Raw genomic sequence first — 21938 nt, forward strand, 5'->3', positions numbered from 1 at the left:
TCCTAAACTGGATCTATCACAGGCATGATGAGTCAGGTTGGGTTAAACACACAGCAGTTTAAATGCTCCTTAGTGTTGGGATAAATCCGTCACATGACTTTTTCATGTCTTCCTTACTGGACAGGTAGATGCATGGCAGCTATTGCTAATCATGAATACCCTACAAATTACTGTTGCCTTACCTAGAGTTTATAATAAAAATAAAACAACTGCATTTGAACAGACAAAAGAATTGTATCCACACTTTGCTTGCAGAGTTTCTTCTGCAGTTGAATTTTTTATAAGGCAGGTAGAGTTGTTTAACAAAGCTTGTTACTCATTTATGTCCAACTGAGTAACAAATTATGATCTTGGCTCTATAGAAATTATATTAATTTATTTCTTACGGATAGAGAAGACTGTTGGGCATACAGTGTTGTCAGGTATGTGTATAACTAGGAAAAGAAGATGCCCAAACTATACTAAACCTCAAGACAGGATGCTTGTTGATACTTGTTGCTTATTCTGTAGAGAATACAGAATGTGTGCTGGCTTGTGTCATCAGATTCAAGTCAACATATCTCTTCCTGTGTGCTCCTGTGGCTTTGTGCACAGCTACTCTGTGAACTGAGTGTGGTCAAAGTGATGCGAGTGATGCCTCACATTTTGGCCTTACACAGAAGAACAAGATGTCTTCATTTGAGTCCTCATATGTGATATGTTTGTAAACACATATATAACTCTTTGCAAAGGGTAATCAAATCCCAGCGTGGAATCTGAGGAGATGTACTTGTGTTGTAAAAGCTAGAAGCAGAACATCACCTTGCAGAGGCTTTGCTCCTTGTTAAATACCAGACTTGTTGGTGTTTATATGAAGAAAGGTGAGAAGATACAACATCTTCACCGGATTGTATAAGCTTGGTCCATCCTGATTTGAAAAACAGATCATTGTATGACAACATGAAAATACTTAGTTAGCTTCTCGTGGTGATAAACTAGTTTAAGACCAGTTCACAAACCTATTTTTCCTGTGTGTGTATCAACTTGACTTTACGAAGCTGGTTGGGTAGGGTCACTTATCCGGTTTATATCCTAATACTCCTCTTTCTGTAACAAGATACTGTCAACTGGCCAGCTCTGGAGCACAAAAAAATCTGTAATAGCTCTCTTGAGTAAGTCCGACTCTCTTGCTGTGCAAATAGCCCTTTTACTCAGTAATCTCAGACTCTATCACAGAATGCTGCTTATTACAAAATGAAAGATGTAAGTATACATGTTGTGCTTTAATATCATCTTAGCAAAAAGTTTCCATGGTGATTTTTCTGCAAGGGAGCTCTCTTTCCAATAGAACCACAGTAATTTTCTGTCTACTGCCTTATTCAGATTACTGCCAAATTCGTCAATTAAAGAAACCTATTCTTAGGCATCACAATATATTGTATAGATGATAAAGTACCTTAGAAACAGTGGATACTGAGTTGGCAAATTTTCTGGTCTAAGAAAGACATTCTGAGACAAAGGTACCTTGAAGTCTTTTAAAAACACTTCTGTAAAAACAATTTAAAAAAAATAAAAACAATAAAAAGTAACTATATATAGGATCTCTTATTTACCCACAGCTCTGGATGTTCAAGAGCTCAGGCTTGTGCTTCATGTTGGATTTTGAGGAAGCTAACCTAACATACTTGCAGCAAATTTTGTATTTCTTAGATCTGAGTTATTAACTTCTCTGAAAGCCTTTGACAGATTTGAATGAGTAGTTTCCAGTTTGTTTGTCACTGTCTGTACAAGAGGCACAACTAGGAAATTTATTTCCACGCTGCATTTAGTTTCGTAGTACTTCTGAGGTAGGAAAATAACCTCCAATTGTGTGTATGCGTGTTTGCGTGTGCCCAGTACAGTTGGTTGCAGATACTTAGCAAAGAAGCAGCGTTGCATAAGCCTTTAGGAATTGCTAATGTAGTGACAAACACACCTGATTATTTAGAAACTTGTTATGAGAACACGGATGTGTTTCGGTATAAATGCAGTACACATGCAACTTATGATGGATGTCTGTTTTGTTTGTAGCTGTGTTGAGCTATAGTGAAGTATAACAGTCAATAGTGGACCTTCTGTAGCCCTACTCATATTTAGTTTGCTGTTCTCCTTTGTCCTGTATCTTGTGCTTGGGCATGTGACTTCTTAGTTAAATTATTGTTGCAGAATTCAGAGGTCTTGTTTTGGATTGGAGCCACTTCAAGACGTATAGATCAGTATTAATCCCTGGACCATTGCAGAGCCTTGAAATAGAGAGGAGGAAGTAAAACACATCTGTTTTCACCATCTGTCAGGGCTGAAAACCAGTCGTAAAATTCAGAATATTGACTAGGAATCATCTCCTAAAAATGAAAGAAAATGGCTTATTACTTTTTGTCTATATCCCTTGCTGATAGTTTGCTTTTATTAACCCTGAAACTTATGGAGAAAGACATATGTGAGACCTCTTTAATGTCTCTCAAAAAGTTGAGCTCTTTCTGCTAAATCTTGAGCTTCAAAGACCCCAAGTAATTTGATGGCAATTCTTACTTTTCTAATGCACATGCGTGACCACAGATTGGGAGACAGTCTGTGAGCTCTCTTTGGAGGGGGAAAAAACCCACCACCAAACAAACAACAAAAAAAAACCCTCCAGTCTGAAGCAACCTAGTTTGCATCCTGGTTCACAGAAATGAGCTATATGACAATTAGCAATCTGTCATTAGAGCGCAGCTTAGGTACGATTTTAATTGGGAAGCTCCTGCCACCTTGTGGCATGAACTTTTGCCTTTCTTAAATTGAAAGAATTAAAACGGATACAAATGCCTTTGTAGAAAAATGTACAGCTGGGAGAAAGCAGGGAGACTTATAACTTATTTTAAAATATCAGCAATATTTATAAGCATAATTTAAATGAATAGATAAGCTTATTGCGACCTTTTTTCAGTAGCTGCCTCTTCCATCTTTCTTTCTAATACACTACAGTAATTAATTCTGTGGAAGTAGAGTATAGAGCCAGGAGAACCCACAACTGCTTTGATATTTGTATCAAAAGTTGTTCAGAAGAGTCATTGATGGGTGTCAGTGTAGTACTACTCCCTTGTGTTCATCCTGCAAGGTGTCTGCTTTCATTGTGACACTATTTACTTTCACCTATAGAAAAAATTTATCTACAACTTCCTTCCAGTGACTACAAAACTTCTGTGACATCTTGATTTGCTTAATGAGGCCTTTTCTCTGTTCAGAACATGGGAAAAATAAAACCAGCATCTGTGAACAGAAACATTTGTGTTTGTACTCCCTCCTGTTTCTTTTGCATTTGGTCATTGGTGTCAACTGATGTGGTTCTGTATGTGCGTATCTTGAGATTATATGTCATCATCTGAACTGTTTTCAGGGATGCTGGTCAAACAAGGGCAATAAAACTGTGGCAGTTTCAGCCACCCCCAAGACAGAGTAACAGGGGGAAGAAGTTTTTTGCTGACTTGGTTTGTAATCTCTTTGATTTTCCAAACTTAGATTAGTATTTCCCTCAGGGACTTATCTGAGATATATGTTGCAACTATGCTGATTTAAATAGATTAAAATAACCAACATCCCATCACCACTCCCCCTTCAAGTACAAAGTTTCTCCATTTTAGGAGCTAAAACAAATACTGAGATCACTAGAAGAAATAGATGGAATTTAATCTGCAGTAGTTAAGACTGCCTGTACTGCTATTATTATGCAAAAAGAAACATAGTATTTCTTCTTCCTAACATGTAACATTTTCTAATTAAAACACTGATGCCTGAGCTCAAGAAATGCCAAACTCATTGTCTTGGAGATTGCAATCTTTACCTGGAAGTAAGACACAAAGTTTGGATACTTGATAAGCACCATTTATAATACTGTGTTAATGTGGCTTGTCCCTAAGGCATTTCCCTGTATGTGGTTTTAAATCATGTTCCCACACAAAACTCTGTTTGTGCCAAATGCTGGAGTGCTATTATGTAGGGTAGATGATGCCATAAGCTGGTAGAGTATAAGGATTTTATGGAGAAATCAAATTGCAGTCAGAAGTGGCTGCCACAGCAGGCATCTGCATGTGCAAAGCCTGACTTTCACATCTGTATTCATCTACAGTTTAATCTGTGCTGGTAGTAGAAACACTAGTGTTATGGATGTGTAAGAGTTAAAATTACTGAAACTACTCTGTGGCTGGAACAAGCCTTCCTAGTGTGAAAAGTAGTTCCAACACATAATGTTATCCCTCTGTGTCCTGACAGCAGCTGGTACGAGTGGAAGTGCTGCAGTTAGTTTATAGCTTCTCAGCTTGATCCAAAATATGTCTGAGGTAAGTATAACATGATATCAACATATAGGGATAGCTATTATCAGGATGAGACAGCTGTGTAACAACATTCTGGACAATGAAGGTAGCTCTCAGGGTATTTATTAAGAGAACAGTCCTGCCATATGAACTCTGCAGGAAGGACATACATCACAAATGCCACATTACAAGAATTGTTATAAACAAACAACAGGTAAGACTCATCGAGGACTATTGGAATAAAAACACACAAGAAACCCAGCTGTGAGTCAAAAGAATTTGGCTTTTAGCAGCTTTAAAATCAGTTACATTCTGAATCTGCATAGAAGTGAGCTGTTAAAAGTCAGAGTAGGAGCTTAATGGCTCAGCAAAAATTGTTCTTGAACAAGGAGTTGGTGAGCTGGTTTTTTCTGCAGGCGTGTGGAAACACTGAGCTCTAGGTAGAAATCAGATTGGAGATGAAACTTGACTTTGCAAGGAGAGAAAATTGAGAAATAGTACAGTCAAATTGCAAGCAATGATGGTTGTGTAATATTACTTACTTTGAAAGAAGGGGATAAGAATTTGAAAAGTTGTAAATTAACATGGAAACGATCTAGAACCAGACTTCAAGAGGGAAAACTAATCTGAGCCTAGTATTTACTGCTATAAATTAATTTTGGGAGATAGTTTCAAGGCATAAAAATGGACCCGGCCTCAATCAAACTTCAGATTAGGTAGAGGCTATTTTATACAGCAAATAATTAGTCTTTTCCCTTGATACTAAATTAATGTAGTTTAGGGTTCTTTAGTCGACTTGAGTTAATGGTAAATGTTTAGAAGCAAAGTTCACTAAATTAGCAATGTGCAGCAGAATTCCAAATGATGTGTTTAAGTCTCCAAGTTACATTTGCAGATTGATGACATACGTATGTTCCAGTTAAGACGTGACGTGTGCAACAGCTCTATGGGAGTTTTAGTTTTGAGACTTGGTTATTTCTCTGCAATGGAGATATGCAGTAAACAAAAGGATGATGCTCTTTTGGTTTTCTGTACAAAGTATGAAGTAAAATAAAAATTATGATAAGTAAACCTTATTTCTTGTAAAACTGCAGGATCATGTTTCCGCACATATTTCTGTTTCCAAATTGTCAGCTCCCACAAAGGGAGTGGAAAGTCCCAGTAGGTTCAGAAACATAAGTGCCATTGTAAATGTCACCTCTAACTTGTGAACATTTTGATCTTCACAAATATCACACAATGGCACTGTATATCCAGATTAAAATCTGGCAGGTATAATAACAAGGAGTAGATATTTATTGGTTTAGGTATAGTCAGTGTGGCAAAATTAGGTCGGCAGTAAGATACACACCTGTACCTGTGCTTACTGGAGGTTCAAACCTAAGAGCAGGTCAGGAAGAGGATGACAGGCAACCATCACAGATTGCAGTGAGGGAGATTCCAGTTGGAATATTAATTCCTGGGGGAGGGAAAAAATCACAATGTGAATAAGCAAGCACTGGGACAGGGGCCTGGAAAGGTTGTAGAATCTTTTTCCTTGACGACATCAACCTGATCTAACTTTGAAGTTAACTTAGCTGGGTTCATGTGGCTGGAATGCACATCCCACCAGAAATCCCTTCCAGCCTTAATTTATTCTGTTATGAGGGGCACCTATTTCTAACACTATATAAGCCGTTCTATAAGCTATACAAGCAGTGTTCAACGCATCCCACGTTAGTGCGCACTGCCTGACAGACCGCACGAACAGCCTGCCGCAAGAGGGAGGAGGCGCCGGGATCGAACACAGCAGAGCACAAGGTTTCTGGGTTTCCCCGTGGGCGTAGCTTAGCTGAAAACTCTCTCACAGACTTTATATCTCTGAAAGGGGTAGTCTCCAAAAGCCTGTTGGGTGTGAAGCCTGTGACATGAAAACTAAAGAAAGAGAGGACGTTTCTTGGTTGCTGCCCTGATGCCAGGAGGACCTAGTGCAAAGCTTTAGCTGTCGCATCCAACATAGTGGAAACTGGATTTTGACTACACTGCATTTTCCTAAAAAGGTAACTTGCTCCAAGGGGCCTTTAGATAAGCATGAAAAAGCTGTAAATCTCATGTCAACTTCTACTTTTCAACTCTGCTTAGTCAGCGTGGAAAAAAGCTGGGTGGGTTTTGTATTTTAAATGTTGTTTAAAGAGTGATGCCTAATATATCTTGTTCTTAATGTTGTGTAGTGCTTGCATTATTTTCAATTACTAGTTTCTGAATGATGATATACATAGGTGGCTTTTTTTACCTAAAAAGTTTCCAAGGCAAATGAGTCTTATTGTCCAAGTATACAGAATATTTTGCAGGAAACCTAGGAGGTACTTTTATATAACAAATCTGTAGAGAATTTTTGTAGCTACCAAGAGTAGCAGTTTTGTACAAATACACAGAGTGGAGATTTTTTATAGATAAGTACAGTTTCTGTTAGCAGTCAAACCACTTGAAGAACATGTAGGTAAACTTCCTGCTTAAAAACCTTCGTGAAAATCATGATAGACTTCAAATTCATGGAAAAATAGTAAATATTTGGACCAAAATGTGCAATGTGTTGCACTTTTTATAGCATCAGAATAGTATTATTGTGTGAACAAGACTTGGTACATTCTCAGTAACACTTTGAAATGACAAATTATCTGGATTTCTGTCATAGCAGTTATACTGTACTATGCCACAGTACATAATAAGCTGTAAAATCATAGTGTTCCCTTGAGAGTAATTTTGTCAGGATCTGTCAGAGTCCTAGAGATTGCAGATCTCATCTATATTTTGGTTTGAGGAACCTGAAACCAAAAAATGTCAATGTCTGCAGAAACTAATTTGCCTCTGTGATGCCAGCCTGCCAGAATTCTTGGGCAATTTTTTTACTTCCCCTCTTTAACATCTTGCATGCGGAGCTGCCACAAACAAGTTTAACATTTTGCAGGTTAGAGATACAGGGATTTTATTCACTGTGGTAACACAGTCTGCGTTTCTGTTAAAAAGGTAAGTCAGTATTTGTGCTTTGACATTTGATGGAAATCTCTGTGGTTGCCACAAAGCAAGAAAGAAACAAATTCTAATTGCTCTCTGTCCTCTACAGTTCTGTAGGAGTGCTGTTGCACTAAAGTTTGTGAATCTCACAATGTGTGTATATTTCTGATCCATTATTATGGAAGAAAAACTTCCTCTCTAAGACTGCACCTCTATCTGAGGAAGGAGTCTGGGGGTGATTGTGTTTCCAGGAATTGCTGTTCCTCAAAATCTTTCATTTCTGTGCCATGACCAGAAGAAAACAAAGTGCTCTCTTTTAGGTTAGATAAATGTGGGCAACACACACAAGAAGCACCCACGGTGTGTTAGAGAATGCTCTTTTTAACAGCTGTGACGGAGAGACAAGTAAACTTCGCTGCCACAAAGGTACTCAAATAGACTTTCTTGTGCTGAAGCAAAGTTTATTACCTCATGTCAGAGCAGTATTTCCACAGGCTGCATACCTTATGGTTAAACTCAGTTGCAATGCTCAGTAATGCTCATCTTTGGCCTTTGTCTGTCTCTCTCACTATTTTGAAACTTTTTTTTGAAAGTGATATCCAAATATTTACAGAATATTAGAAATATTTTGGAACTGGGCAAAACCCTACCAAAAAGAATGTTTTCAGGAGTAGGAGCTGGAGGGGACGTGGCTTGCATTGACCCTGAAATGGGGAAGAGCACGTGTTAAACAAGGGACAAGAGCATGGAGCCCAAATGGAGGACTGAGAGGAAAACCATTCCTTTCATATAATCTGCTGGCTACAGCTTTGAAACCTGTTGTGGTCCACACAGTAGGGAGAACATTCACAGAGGGGAACCGTGGAGTAGTTGTTTGTTCAAGTCCATACGTGCTATTGAAGGGTTCTAGTTTGCATTCCAGGAAAGCAGTACTGCAAGATTTGAGAAAGAGGAGACTGTGCATTAACAAAGAAGCCACCTGAGTCCTGCATCAAACACGCCTGGCCAGCCCTTACACTGAGGTCAGCACTCGACCTGGACACTTATGCCTGATGACATGTGGCCTGCTAGAGTGCTATAGTAATAGTTGTCAGGTTGTTCTCATTTGTTCTTCCTTTAGGAAATTATGCCATAAAGCATATCTAACTTGAAGGTAAAGGAATTTCAGTAACAGGATTTCCGAGAAAACAGTTCTCATCATTAGTAATTAGATAAAAACATGCATAACATGAGCAGAGCTCATATTGACTTAAAAATTACTGGATTCAGCAATTTGAATTTGTCAGAAAGTCTTAAAAACTGCGGACAGGAAAAGACAATGATGAAGTGAAGGATGAGAACCTAATAGGGAAGACATTCAGTAGCTGTCCTTTTCTTAAAGGAAGTTACAAGAAATCTTTCTGGAGTTAAACCATCATTTTTATCTGTAATAATAAAAATTGTTATGGAATTGTTTTAAGGGAGAAAACAATAAATCTCTTACACTTCAGTTGAAAAGAATTCTTGCCAACTTAAGCTATATTGCATCTGCAAAGGGTAGGATGTGTAATATCCAAGGATACACTTTAATTCAAGGCTAAAAGCTCAAAGTGACTTTCTCAATATATGGAAGTACTATAATTGCCCCTAGTGGGTTCTTCTTTACCAAGAAGTTTGGGACAAGCTATCCTGCTTGTTCCTTTCTCTTCCCTTAAGATCCTGTACTGACTTCCAACCATTACGGTATTTATTCCTTTTTTCCCTGTTTTTTCCAATAACTTTAACAGCAGCGAGTTTTCTCATTGCTTTGTAGTACTTCATTGCACCTTTGCACAGGGAGGGAAGGAATAGCTGGTTGGAAATTATGAATTTTAATAACTATACTAGGACAGCACTAAGGAGGTTTCTAAGCAGGGGAACAGATAAACCTGACATCATTCAAGACTGGTGATAGCAAAAGGACTTTCAAGCAAAAATTGAGAAACATTTGAAAGACTGTTCTTGATGACAAGGTAAATTTCAAAGGCATCAGTATCTTTTCTGAAAAACATACTTCATAGTATGATGCATGTGTTCTGCTCTCAGAAGGATATTTAATATTTATGTATTACTGATTATGTTTAATGATTATATAAGAAATAGGGAGAATCCACTCTTTTGCCAGCAATCAGCAAGAAAGCGTCTACCTAGGGTCCTGGTCACCTTGTGCTGTCTGTGCTGTAGCAACTAAGCTGCTGCTATGATCTGAGGTCGTTAATTCAGAGCTAAACTAGGATTATCTGCATGAGCTCTCAACGTAACTGGACTGTGAGGGGGATGAACCTGCTTTATTTTTCAGGATATGTTACTATCTTGAGCTGTGAGCTTTATTTTATTGCACTTTATATACTTGATTAGGTAAAATAATTCAACAGATTTGAATCTTAAAAAAATGACTGTCAAGAAGTTTTTTCAGTGAAGAATAAGATGGAAAATAAGGACTTCAGTTGAGATGAAAGTAAAGCCATTCCTAACTGAGACTTGCAGCACTTAAATAGCAGCTGTTTACTGGACCTTCTGCACTGAGGTCTGGCCTGCCTGCTGGAAAGAAGAAGGGACAGGCAGTTTGCCCATACTTCCGAAGATGGTCAATGACAGAAGCATGCAGAGAAGCTTTCCTTTTATACTGTGAAAACTGCCATTTAAATGTATCTATTTTAAAAGGGCAAACCCGCCTTGTTGTGTCCTTATGTGGCAGATGTGACCGTCCTGCTCTGTCCTCCCTGATGTGGGAACGCTCAGTGTAATGTGTTATAGATATTAACTTCCTAGCTGTTCATGAAGAGCTTAAACCAGTGGTGTAAGCTAACTAGTGTGAAGCAGTAAAGCTTTATTTCCGTAGCATGTGTCTGCAGAGGTTCACTCTGTGCCTATTGCAGCTCTCCAGGGACTGTCACTTGATGCCCTAAAATTGCTGTGCTTATCCTGTGTGCAAGGGGTATGGAGGGGGTGAAAAGCAGTTATGCTCACAGTGACAGACGCAAACATATATACGGAAAGAGACATTTTGGCTCTCAAGCATAAAGTGGAAGAAGAGATAGAGCTGCATTTTGCACCTCCCTCCTTATCTCTTTCACACTGTGTGTCTGTATCTTGCAAGCCTGTGATGTTTTGTGTAGCTGGAGAGGAGCTGAAAGTAAGAAAGTTTTCTCTTTGTGCTCATTGTCCCTTGTAGAGTTACACATATTTCTTTGAGACAGATTTTTGTTTTGTAGAAGACTTGTCTGTGGTGCCCAACTCAGAACTGAAGAGATGTATTCCAGTTTCTGAAGCAGCGTCATGACACTGCATCTGGGTTTGTTTCACGGGGACTAATGATGTGCTGTGCTTTGTGTACCCCAGGGATGGGAGAAAGGACCTTGGCAAGAGAAGTAGCAGGCTGCTGACCCTGGTTTACTTTATATTCCCATTGCATAGTACAGTCCAATTTTCTGCATGAGGTTAATTAAAATAAATGAACTGTAGGCAAAGTGCTGCAGTTTAAAATGCACATAAGAGTACTGAAGGATTCTGTTTGTCTTTTCTGTTTGGAATGTACCCTCTTGCATGAATGGATTTTATTGAAAAGAAGTAAGAGAGAAGAAAATCAAACACCATGTCATAGAAGCATAACAGGGCTCATATTTTGAGCATGGATTTCACTGTACCTGGATATAACGCGTAAGCCCATGTATCTGTGACCTGTTTCATTTTTTTCCCAAATATATAGTATAGAAATATTCAGTTTGAGTAAAAGTAATAACAGAGGCCAACTTGTTCAGCATTGACGCACCACACTTGTGTCCAATGATTCATATATTTTTCTGGTAAAGGTAATATTACAAAAAATTGATAGAAAATGACCCTTCCAATAATTTTTTCCCTGTATTTCCCCGGCTTTTTCAAAGCTGTGTCAATGAATAAAAATTAAAATCTCCCTTCCAATCAGTCAAAGTGGGAAGAACACAGAATGTTCCCCTGGTAATTATGCTGACATGAGAGCAGTAAAGGTTTCCTCTATCAGTTATGGTACAAATCCTGGACAAATTAACGTGTTGCCAGGGAGTCAGCTGTGCTCTGGTGAAGGGCAACCTGAGAGTATCACCCCAGTCTTGGGAGATCTGGTCCTTATTCTGACCCCAGGGAAAGTAGTTTGGCCCGCAGGAAACATTTCTTGTGAGAACACCCAGATGTGTAAACTTAAGATGTATATTGATTCCCATATTGTGCTAAGGGCCTACCCAAATTAAGTTCTGTGCCCAAGAAAAGAAACTTGGAGTCAATCACTTCTGTTATGTTTGTTAATAAATGAGAACGTAGACTGTTAAGTATCCTCGAAGGATGAATCTATTCCTAGAGTGCTTTATGTAGCATCAGACCTCTGTAATTCGCAAATACTCTCCATGCCATTCCTTACATTATGTTTTTCTTGTAGGACACATCAAGAGGTGAGGGTTATTAATTTCCTTCTGTTAGTGCCACAGCTTCCCTGGTACTGCATTTATATTGGATCATCATTTGTGCCTGTTTACTACTGTGTTTATTCAGCTGTCCTAGAGCTTCTTTCTGAGACCAATTCAGGGCTGATTTTAAACCTGCTTCTCCATGTATGCTCCCTTTTGTATAAGCTTGTAAGTTCCCACTGTTCAAAAGTACTTCCTGCCAGATGGTCACAGAATTTTGCATTCCCATATCCTGTGAAACAGAAAAGGCCAGAGCCAGTTTCTCAAAAGAGGAACCTTGGGAATTTTTATAGATGTATAAGATTTATATAATATTATTATATAATCTTAATAATATTATTTTAATTTTGCTGCTTTTCAGTATCCTGATTACAGGCCTACTCTTATTTTAGCTTTGATTTTTATAATGAAAATGTTCTTGTAAGGGGAATAAAGAAATGTGTTTAGAACAGAATGCCATCAATAGGTAATCTGCTTAGCAAGACTTGAATTTGCTTCCAATGCTACCATCACCTATGGATCTCCCTTGAGCTATCTGAGACTTTATTGATTAATATGTGGTTTTTCCATCAGGAAAACATTTCCTGGTTTTATGTTCACCGTCTGTTGCTTTAGAAAATTTGCTTAAAGACAAGAAAAGCCAAGCACACAGGCAAGGTGAATTGCCTTGTAATTTCACCATATCTTGGATATTTGCTGTTTGTTTTTACCTCTGCAGGCAAGGAATACATAAAACCACCTTCCTCTATTAGGAAAAACAAACTTCTCTGCTGCCAGAGTAAAATTTATGAATGTCAGCTTTACTGACTCATAATGGAAAACACATAAAAAGTAAACATTATTTTTCTTTTTTGTTGTTGTCTTTGGAAAAAAAATTGAGCACTGGCTCTGCAGTATTAGAATTCTAGCCAAGCTTCTTTGATTTGAAAGAATTCGCAGAGCACATGCATCTAGTTAGGTTTGCACTGCAATGAATGAAGGAGGTGACTGTTCCTCAGCTTTATAGGTAATGCATCCAGTAGCTCTGAATGGGGGGGAAAAAAGAACCTTTTACCTGCAAAGGTATTTTCACCTCTTAGCAGATCTTATATTTACGTTACGTAGAACAAGAGGTATTTCTAATCTGTTTGTGAAAATGCTTTTTGGCTGACACCTGAAAGGCTATTGTCCAAATAGTGTTTGAATACTATTTTTTTAAAACAGAGTAGGGGGTGCTTGGATTGCAGTTGCAGAAGTGACCCTTTCAAGTTGGACACATATTGCCCTTGCTAAGGTGGAAAAATGTTGGATTTCAATAGCTTTCCTATGAAAATATTCTGGAATTTCTCAAAACCAGTTTGTATTCATTTTAGTGTGAGGTTTCTCAAGTAAATGAGAACAAACCAGTTAATATAATGAGAAAACTATCCTGTTATGCTGTTTTGGGAGCTGCTTTTTGGGAGGTGTGAGTCCAGGGTCCCTCAGGCTCACCCTGACAGCTCTGACAGGAGTTCCTTCAGCGGTCAGCTGGTGGCAGCAGCAGAGTTTAAGGAGTGGTTGGATGTGCAGAAACAATTGCCAGAGACCTTAAAATCTTTGGGAGAAGGTAGCTGTTTCACAGTTTCTTCTGTTACCCTTCTTTCTGTTTACTATTCTCTTTCTTTGCTCCTGCAGAATTGACCCCAGCCTTACCAGAAGGAGAGGCTTTTCGACTCTACCTATACTATTAAGCCTACAAGCTCCACAGACTGGAAATTTTGCTGGTTCCTTGTCGTCGGTGAAAAACTGTGGTATCTCTTTGCTTTGGCAAACTGGAAAATGGAAATGAAGATAAATACAACCAAGTTGCTGTGGCTGTTGATGATGTTCTCTGATATTGTGCGATTCAGCTATGAGAAATCAATGAGAGAGCAAGCTATCAAGTTGATGCAAGATGCACCTTTAATTGATGGGTATATAAAATATGTTCAACTAAACCGTCTTTTTGAATCTTGGCAAGTGAGGAGGAAATGCTAAAGTGTGTCTGGATCAGTAGATACACAGGCTGTTACTAGCACATAGTAGTTAGTTACTGTTACAGTGATTTATCCAGAAGAAATTTTGCTTCAGAGTACTTACTGTAGGATCAAGTTATTTTAAAAGTATTTATGATTTTCTGCTCAGGTTTCACCACTTAGTTATTGTTTCCTTTTATATAATGCCCTTGTCTCCTTCCTGTAATTTAATGGCATCTTTCATTAGCGATGACTGGGCAGAGCTAGAAAGCAGGCATCATACCTTGAAAGGGAACCCTTACAAGTGGAATGAATGATGTCTGTGGTGAGTGTATTCTGACCTGGGAATACAAACACGGATTATTCTAGCACAGGTGGTACTGATTATTCTACCAAAGTCCTTGCTTCCAAAGAGCATGGTCGCTGATTTCAGTTCATCCATTCATTCAGAAATCATAGGGAGAAAAATAGATACAGAAACAAAACAGCTATAAAAATAGGAGAAGCAAAAAAAAGTTTCTTGCTGTCTGAATTAAGAAATAAAGCTTGTTTGCAAAAGAAGCGAGACTTTTAAGGATATGTTACTGCAATGATTATTGGCAATTCATGGTCTAAGGGACTATGAACACTGGAAGAAATTACGTTTTGATTAGAAAGGGAACAACTTATATCTATCACAAGCCCTATTTGTTTTCAATTCTAGCCACAATGACTTTGTACTGCGACTGAGAATATTTTACCAGAATAAACTCAGTAGAGTTAACTTAAGAGAACTCAACAAGACCCACACAAACATTGCAAAGCTCCAGGCTGGTTACGTGGGAGCTCAGGTATGTACTGCCACAGTTGTGAGTCTGAGAACATTTTTTTTACATTTGCCTCCTTCCCAGTCACAAAAGTACTCCTGGCCTTGGTTTTGGTTCTTTCTGTTGAAAAAGAAAAAACAGAGAAAAGCCACAGACACTTTTCCATAACATTTTTGTTTCAAAAGTTTGTGTTTTATAATTCAGGTACCCTTAACCAAAACAGTGGCACTTGCTTTGTGATAAATAAATTAAAGTAAACTTATCTGCTTTCCTGTGGGTACTGTGGAGTAGCTGAGTGTGTCAGGAGGCTTTAATCACATCTGGAGTGGATGCTCTTGCCTCGCATCATATCTTTTCCTTTGAGGGGAAAAACTATAATGGCAACTACCTTGTAAACTGTCAGAAATAATTTTGATTGGTGCTTATGAACTTCACTATTAGCAAATGAAAGTTTCTGAGTTGAAACACATGTTATCTAGTTTACTTGTCAATGTCTCTTCCAGTTTTGGTCAGTGTATATTCTTTGCAGCGCTCAGAACAAGGATGCTGTGCGTCTGACCTTAGAGCAAATTGATATTGTCAAGAGAATGTGTAACAGCTATGAAGAGCTTGAACTTGTGACAACTTCCGAAGGTGATACTCTTTCTTGTAACAGAAGTTTTTAAAATAGGATTGCAGGAGGTATGTGCAAAAGAGAGAGAGCTGCAAGCAGGCAAGTTATCCTGGTTTAAAGAGTAACTGTAACTTCAGTTAAACAACCACAATAACTGACTCTTGTGCACAGTCCTGGCCCACTGGAGTCATGAGAAAATTTGCCATATAAACAAACATGCACTAATATAAACTCCTGTTCTATGAAAATGTCAGTATAATTGCTTGCAATTTACAATGACAGTTGTTGCTAAGTAATGCTGGCTTCTTATTTGTCATGAAGTTACTTTGCAATTAACTTCCTTTGTTGTTTCCAGGTATCTCTGCCAGTAGAAGGATTGCGTGTTTGATTGGAATAGAAGGTGGTCACTCCATTGACAGCAGTTTGGCAACGCTGAGGATGTATTATGACCTGGGTGTTCGTTATATGACTTTAACACATTCATGCAATACACCTTGGTAACTAATGTGTATGTTTTTGTGTGACCATCCAATACAAAGTGGTGGCAGCGCCAATATGGGGAAAATATGGATTCAGACACAGAGTTCACCTGTGAAAGACTCTGAACAAAGTCAAGGATGACAGGTTTTTGGGGTAAAGCACTTGCCATATGTCAAGTGGAGACTGAAGGATTTGTTATCTAGTGCTTGTTATGATGACAATTTGGCAACTGTTAAAACTTTTTAACAACACAAAGATGGTAAAATGGCTATCCCCTTTGCTTTATTAGGAAAATTACATAGGGCAAAACAGGCCAAAAAAAAGTACTAAGAATGCATATGATGCAGATAATAGGATAAATGCTATGTAAAAACTCAGCAGTCAGCAGCCTTCAACACTGTCCTCTCTGGCCAGCTCAAAAGTACAGGTCCCATATGCATCTACAGAGACGGGCACTTCGCTCCCATATCAGAATATTAGTACCTACTCTGTTGGATTGACAAAATTCCTTCTTGTATTGATTCAGGGAATGGGGAATTGTGTGCGGAGAGGGCTGAAAAGCAGCCTTTCTGTCTGACTGACATTTCAGCGTGTCTTTGTTTAATGAGAATATTTCTGACAAGCATCTCTTTGCTTGTCTTTACCTTGCTTCACAAGCATACAACAGTCCTGAAACTGAAGGCATAACGTCCAGAAAACTGTTCTGAACAGAAAAAGTACAGTGTGAACAAGATGTGTATTATGTAGCTCGTTATCCCTACCTTTGGCTATGTGACATAGTAATGATTTTTATTGTGTGTAGCATAAGAAGTTTCTGTTGCTGGTACTGTAGTCTCCAGAGTAATATGATGTTTCTCCTCCCTTGCTCCCATTTTTAAGGTCTGAATCATCATCTAAAGGAATACACAACTTTTATCCTAGTGTTATTGGTCTGACTGCATTTGGCCAAGTAAGGATCTCTTTCAGATGCTAATCTAAGCAATCTGTCATGCAACTAACAACTTCTGGCTTTATCTTTTCAAAAGCAACTTGTCATTAGAAATTAATTACTGGAAGGTCTTGATAGTTAGGAGGTGATCAGGATTCAGTCAAACCAAATTCTCTGTGATCTTCCTTAGGGTAAGAGAAGCAGTAGATTTAATTAGAACAATTGTTTTAATACAGATCAGATGTAAGAATTAATATGTGGAAGTACTGGGATGTGAATAACAGTTCAAATTACTTATTTTAGACTAAATTTTCAGTTTTGAACATGTGGTGGTGTGCTAGTTAATAGTTAGTTAATAAATTACTATTAAATTAATAGGTAAATAGAAACCTATACAGGCACATCATGTTTAGACTAGCTGACAGCTGCAGAATTTGTTTATCTGTTTACATGTATCAGCTAAATTATTTCCTTTAAGGAAGCTTAATACTAACACTAACACTGTTGTCTGTGAATCTATTTTAGGAAGTGGTGAAGGAGATGAATCGCCTGGGTATGCTCATAGATTTATCTCATACTTCATATTCCACAGCAAAAGATGCACTCAGTATCTCGAAAGCACCAGTAATTTTCAGCCATTCGTCAGCATTTTCTGTTTGTAATCACTCCAGAAATGTTCCTGATGATATCCTCCAGCAACTGGTGAGCAACAAGGAGTTTGTTTTTTTTTTGTTTGGTTTGGTTTGGTTCTGAGGGGTGGGGTTTTTTGTTATGTTTTGGGGTTTTTTTTTGTTTTTCTTTAATGGCAATGTTTGGCTACTGAGGCAAAATTGCATATTCCAGTTGTAGTGTTAACTTTCCACCGTCTCATCTCTGAACTGGATTTATAAGCAGATCCCTGAGCAGCAACTTACACATTTGCTTGTGAGACGTTTTCTTTGGCTTGTGTTTTGTCTTTGACTACAAAAATGAAGTGTTTGCAAATACTTTGATATTCTGGTTATGTTTGTTTGCTGTAGTCACTGGACTTTTGTTGATTCACGCTAAATGAGAATATAATGAATCCAGGGTAAAGGACAGAGAGGCAAAGCCTTATGTTGCCATGTGAGCTTTGACTTAGAGTGTTGTTACGCTCACTGGTGGATGGGTGTAGAATAATCTATGTGAGATGCCATGAGGTTTGCAGGACAGACTAACGTCCACTCATCGCCTGTCTCTTCATATCTTTCAGAAAAAGAACAAGGGAATTATCATGGTGACTTTCAATGCAGATGTACTGGCATGTGGCAGAAGAGTTGTTAATGTTTCTACCCTTGCAGGTTTGAAGTTCATATACTATAGTTTTTGTAGGTAGCTTCTACGAATTTCCTGTTACCTGCGTCATTTTTCAGATTATGTAAAATATACTGCTTTTTCACTCCCTTCCATACCTGCCCCCAACTTTAGGTATATTTGGAGCTAATATTCATTAAACAATAACAAGAGGTGCAAGGTGTGTAGCTGGAGGACATGATGTTCCCAAATGGAACCAAGAACTACTAATCCCAAAGTAGTTGTTACTTTCTGGAAAACATCTTGAACCTTTGTAATTGAGAGTAGAAAACATGGGTATGTAATAGCTAATGAAAAATCTGTTGTTATATGTTGGCTGCTTGTTAGGAATTAATGTCCTGTGATGATCATGTCTTTTCATTTGCGTCTCATCAGTGTAGCTGTTATTTTGAAGATTGCGGCCTGATGTGCTTAATAATAGGTAACATCTAGTTAAGCATCAGTAAATATCCAGCATATCACAAATGCATTTTTAAATTTAAACCTGTATTTTCAGGATGCCTTTTGACTTTTTTAAAAAGGATTTGATTAAGAATCCATGATTAAGGAGAACAGTCACCTAGTGCCAGTATGTCTGAACTGCATTATTTCTTCCAGATGCCTGGATATTGTTTTCTCTGATATTTTCTTTCAGATCATTTTGACCACATAAAGAAAATTGCAGGTTCAGAATCTATAGGAATTGGTGGTGACTATGACGGAGTGGAACGGTTAGTAAAATTGTACACACACTGACATCTGCTACTTAAATTATGAAGACTTTGATTCCTTTTGGGGGAAAAAAGAAGGCAGACTGAAAGTTGTAGCAAGTTGTCTTATCATGAGTACTAAAACACAAGTACTTCAAGAAAGAGGGGCAAAAACTTTCCTTTTTAGAACTATATGAAGCAATGCTATAAAGGTGGAAACAGATCCTAATGTCCTGTGAGCTCTGCAATTGTATGTTGTAGGCAGTGGTTTGCACATACAAAAATAGTGATAGAGGGGGCTTTCTTCCAGAAGCCAAAGATGAATGACAGAAAAGCTGACTCGGCCTTTAGATGGTTAAATGGGTTAGCTCAGGGAGTTGCTGCAAAACTCTTTCCTTCACTATTACTTTCTAGTGGGGAAAGCCCAAAGTCTTTTGGGGCTGTTAAATCACTCCTGCTTTTTGGACTTGGGAAGCTTTTGAGGCAAACAGAGCAATGGTGAACAGCCTGCAGCATAACCTCTCCTGCTCACTGCTTGGTGAGTGTTGTTACAGCACAGGAAATAAATGCAGATTGGCTTGCATTTGCTGGCATAACCCTGAGCCTTTTTTGCTTTTTATCTTTCTGTTGAATCTTCATCTCTGTTATTTTCATATCTAAGTGTGTCTGACCTCAAGAAAAAAAAATCAGACTCACATCTGTGAAGTAGGACAACAAAACCAGTGTGTCAGCTCCCAGGAGAGTTACCTTGTCATAGCTCTGAAACTGTAATCTACAAAATAAAACCACAGTTTGGAACAAAATGACATATTTTATTGCATGCATTTTCACAAAGTTTAATTGGCAGTGGAGTTGTTAAGGTCCTAAGTCCTGGTAGAAAGCAATGGCACAGATTTCTTGAGATATGCTTATCACCACACCTCCACAGAAAAGAAAATAACGGAAAATAGTTATCTCAAAACAAAGTCAAACACTCATGGAAATACAATTTTAAACAGCTGTTTAATGCAGGTTTTGCAGCTTCTTACTTCTAATTCCTTTTTATTCTGATAAGAAGTAGCACAGGACATGGGTCAATTTTGGTTATTGTCATTTCTTCAGTGGGGGTTCTGGATAGCTTGCTTTTCACTGCCTAAACTGCTGAATTCAAAACAATATTATTATAATTGTTTTTTATTTGGAAAAATGACTTTGCAAACAACAGGTTACACAAAACTGCCTGCAACTCCTTAGCTCATCTTGTGTGGGCAGGTTCCCTTTTGTTCTCAATTACACAAGTAGATTGCACCACCTCCATCTGTGATGCAGCTGTTCCCTCATACTCTAAAGGCCAAATATAAAAAGTGGATTAATGCATACATGACAAGTTTTTTGTTTTGTTTTAATATCCTCCATGCTCTTATTCTGCCAATACACAAGTGCATCTTCACTCCAGAATACGTAGTTTTGTTCTGCTGATGGGATCCTCTGTGCAGAAAAATCCTTTCATTGTGTCCTCATCTTGCTTCTGTTTACGTCAGTTGAATCTTTAATTATTCTTTTCAGTTTCTCAGAGTCCAAAGTGAGCTCAGTCCAAAAATGAATATGTGCAAAAGACTAATTAAAAATATTTTTCTACATTTTTTCAGTGATGTGTGTTGAATGTTCTTGTGTGACTCTTGCCAACAGTTTCCCTGAGGGTTTGGAAGATGTTTCTAAATACCCTTCTTTGATTGAGGAGCTTCTTAGAAGAGGATGGAATGAAACTGAACTGAAAGGCGTCTTAAGGGAGAACTTTCTCCGTGTCTTCAGAGAAGTAGAAAATGTAAGATTAAAAACTAAGCTGAATCTTGATCCTTACTAAGAGGGAGAGAGAGGAAGTGTTGGTGACTTGCTGCATTTTTTGTTTTGTTTTGTTTCCCCCTCAATGAGAGAGCTATGAGGGAATGTAAGCACCTAATTCCAAATGCTGGGAAAGAAACCAAGATGGCAAGAGAGTGTTAGCAGAATAAAGGAAAGTGAGAGAGAGCAGACAAAGCTCTTTGGAACTTTTTCTCTCTGTGGTAATCTGATAAGTACACATCACTGACTTCTAAATAGAATCACTTCATGGTTTGGAGAAACTGCGGACGTACTAGCGTCACAGTCTGGCTGTGTTCGCTGGTGCAGTAAGGAATGCTGACTCCTACAAGTCTATTTAATTCTTGTCATGGGATTGGGCTGCTATCCAAAAAGCTTCTGCCATGACCAGATCTCTAACAAGCCATAAACATAACAACTAGATAACAACGAGCTTTAAGTGTAAATGGTAGAAGCTAGTCCAGAAGGATGAGGGAGAAGTTGAGGGAAGGAGAGAGACTGTATGAGAGTAAAGACCTCCTAATTCATAATTTTTTCAACTTGCAATCTGCTTGCCTCTTACTGTCTTTATTTACAGGGACAAGTAAGTAGATATTACGCACAAAACCTTATGGATGACATATATTTCACATTGATCTTTTTTCCAGTTGCCTTTTTAGGGTGTGTTAGATGAACAGAAATCAGGGAATTCTGTACTCTTCTAGTAAATCTGACAAAATAACTACCTAATGCCACTTTGCACATGTGGCAGACTGACATCACAAAGAGGTTGAAATTCATCACAACTAACTGATCTGTGAGACATCATAATTTTTTTCCTTCTAAATTAGAGATGTTTGAATCTCTGTCTTGAGACTTGGAGCTGACTTTGAGGAAGAAAGCTCATTGTTTGCTTAAGGTTTCCCAGCTAATTCATCATTATGTGGAGGGAGCCAAGACAAAGAACAGGCAGAGCTGTGACTCTTGCTTGTAGTGTATCTGTACTGAATTCTGGAAAGGGTTTTATAGAAATGCAAACATCATAATTATGTTGATTTCCTCACATTCAGATGTGTTTTTACAATACAGTTTAGAGTTGGTTCACTTGTAATAGCACTGAATTTGCTAGCTGCATAAAGCTTTTTGCTGTTGTGCCAGCCTGACTTACAGGGGCAACTTTTTGAATTTTTCTAGGTGCGGAAGATTAGTGGACTAATGGATGCAGGTGAAAGTGAAATTCCGCAAGAAGTAGTACAAAATTCCTGTCGCCTAGACCTACGTAATCATCGGCTTCAAACAGACAGGTCCTTTGGATTTCCTTCCGTGGCACAACCTTCTAGTCTTGCACTTGTAATTGTATCATACTTAATACTGTATTATGAATCATAAGCTCTATGGGGTCTAGAGAGAGATATATGGACTGGTCTGCAATGCAATTAGTTATCTATTTTGGGTTTTGTTAATGTAAAACTATGCTATTTTTTAATATAATTTCTATAAATTCACCTGCATACTTGAAAGTTGATATAAGTTAA

The 21938-nt window shown here is 38.2% G+C and overlaps 1 protein-coding gene across 1 annotated transcript; it reads left to right on the forward strand.

Annotated features, from left to right (window-relative positions):
* The first annotated feature begins 4325 nt into the window (after positions 1 to 4325).
* On the forward strand, positions 4326 to 21801 carry LOC104523179 (dipeptidase 2). The gene is made up of 11 exons (XM_010165670.2): positions 4326 to 4334; positions 13430 to 13695; positions 14441 to 14567; positions 15047 to 15176; positions 15512 to 15653; positions 16516 to 16585; positions 17090 to 17266; positions 17796 to 17883; positions 18531 to 18606; positions 20254 to 20389; positions 21598 to 21801. The coding sequence occupies exons 1-11, from the start codon at positions 4326 to 4328 to the stop codon at positions 21790 to 21792; spliced, it is 1416 nt and encodes a 471-aa protein (XP_010163972.2). The 3' UTR covers positions 21793 to 21801.
* The last annotated feature ends 137 nt before the right edge of the window (positions 21802 to 21938 follow it).

The sequence above is a fragment of the Antrostomus carolinensis genome, unplaced genomic scaffold, assembly GCF_000700745.2.
Source record: "Antrostomus carolinensis isolate BGI_N321 unplaced genomic scaffold, ASM70074v2 scaffold46483, whole genome shotgun sequence".
Classification (NCBI taxonomy): Eukaryota; Metazoa; Chordata; class Aves; order Caprimulgiformes; family Caprimulgidae; genus Antrostomus; species Antrostomus carolinensis.

Bases quoted from the DNA above. Each gene is read 5' to 3' on its own strand.
- LOC104523179 (XM_010165670.2), top strand. The intron at 15,177-15,511 runs GTGATACTCTTT...TGTTGTTTCCAG, and splicing joins ACTTGTGACAACTTCCGAAG to GTATCTCTGCCAGTAGAAGG. The intron at 15,654-16,515 runs GTAACTAATGTG...CCCATTTTTAAG, and splicing joins CATTCATGCAATACACCTTG to GTCTGAATCATCATCTAAAG.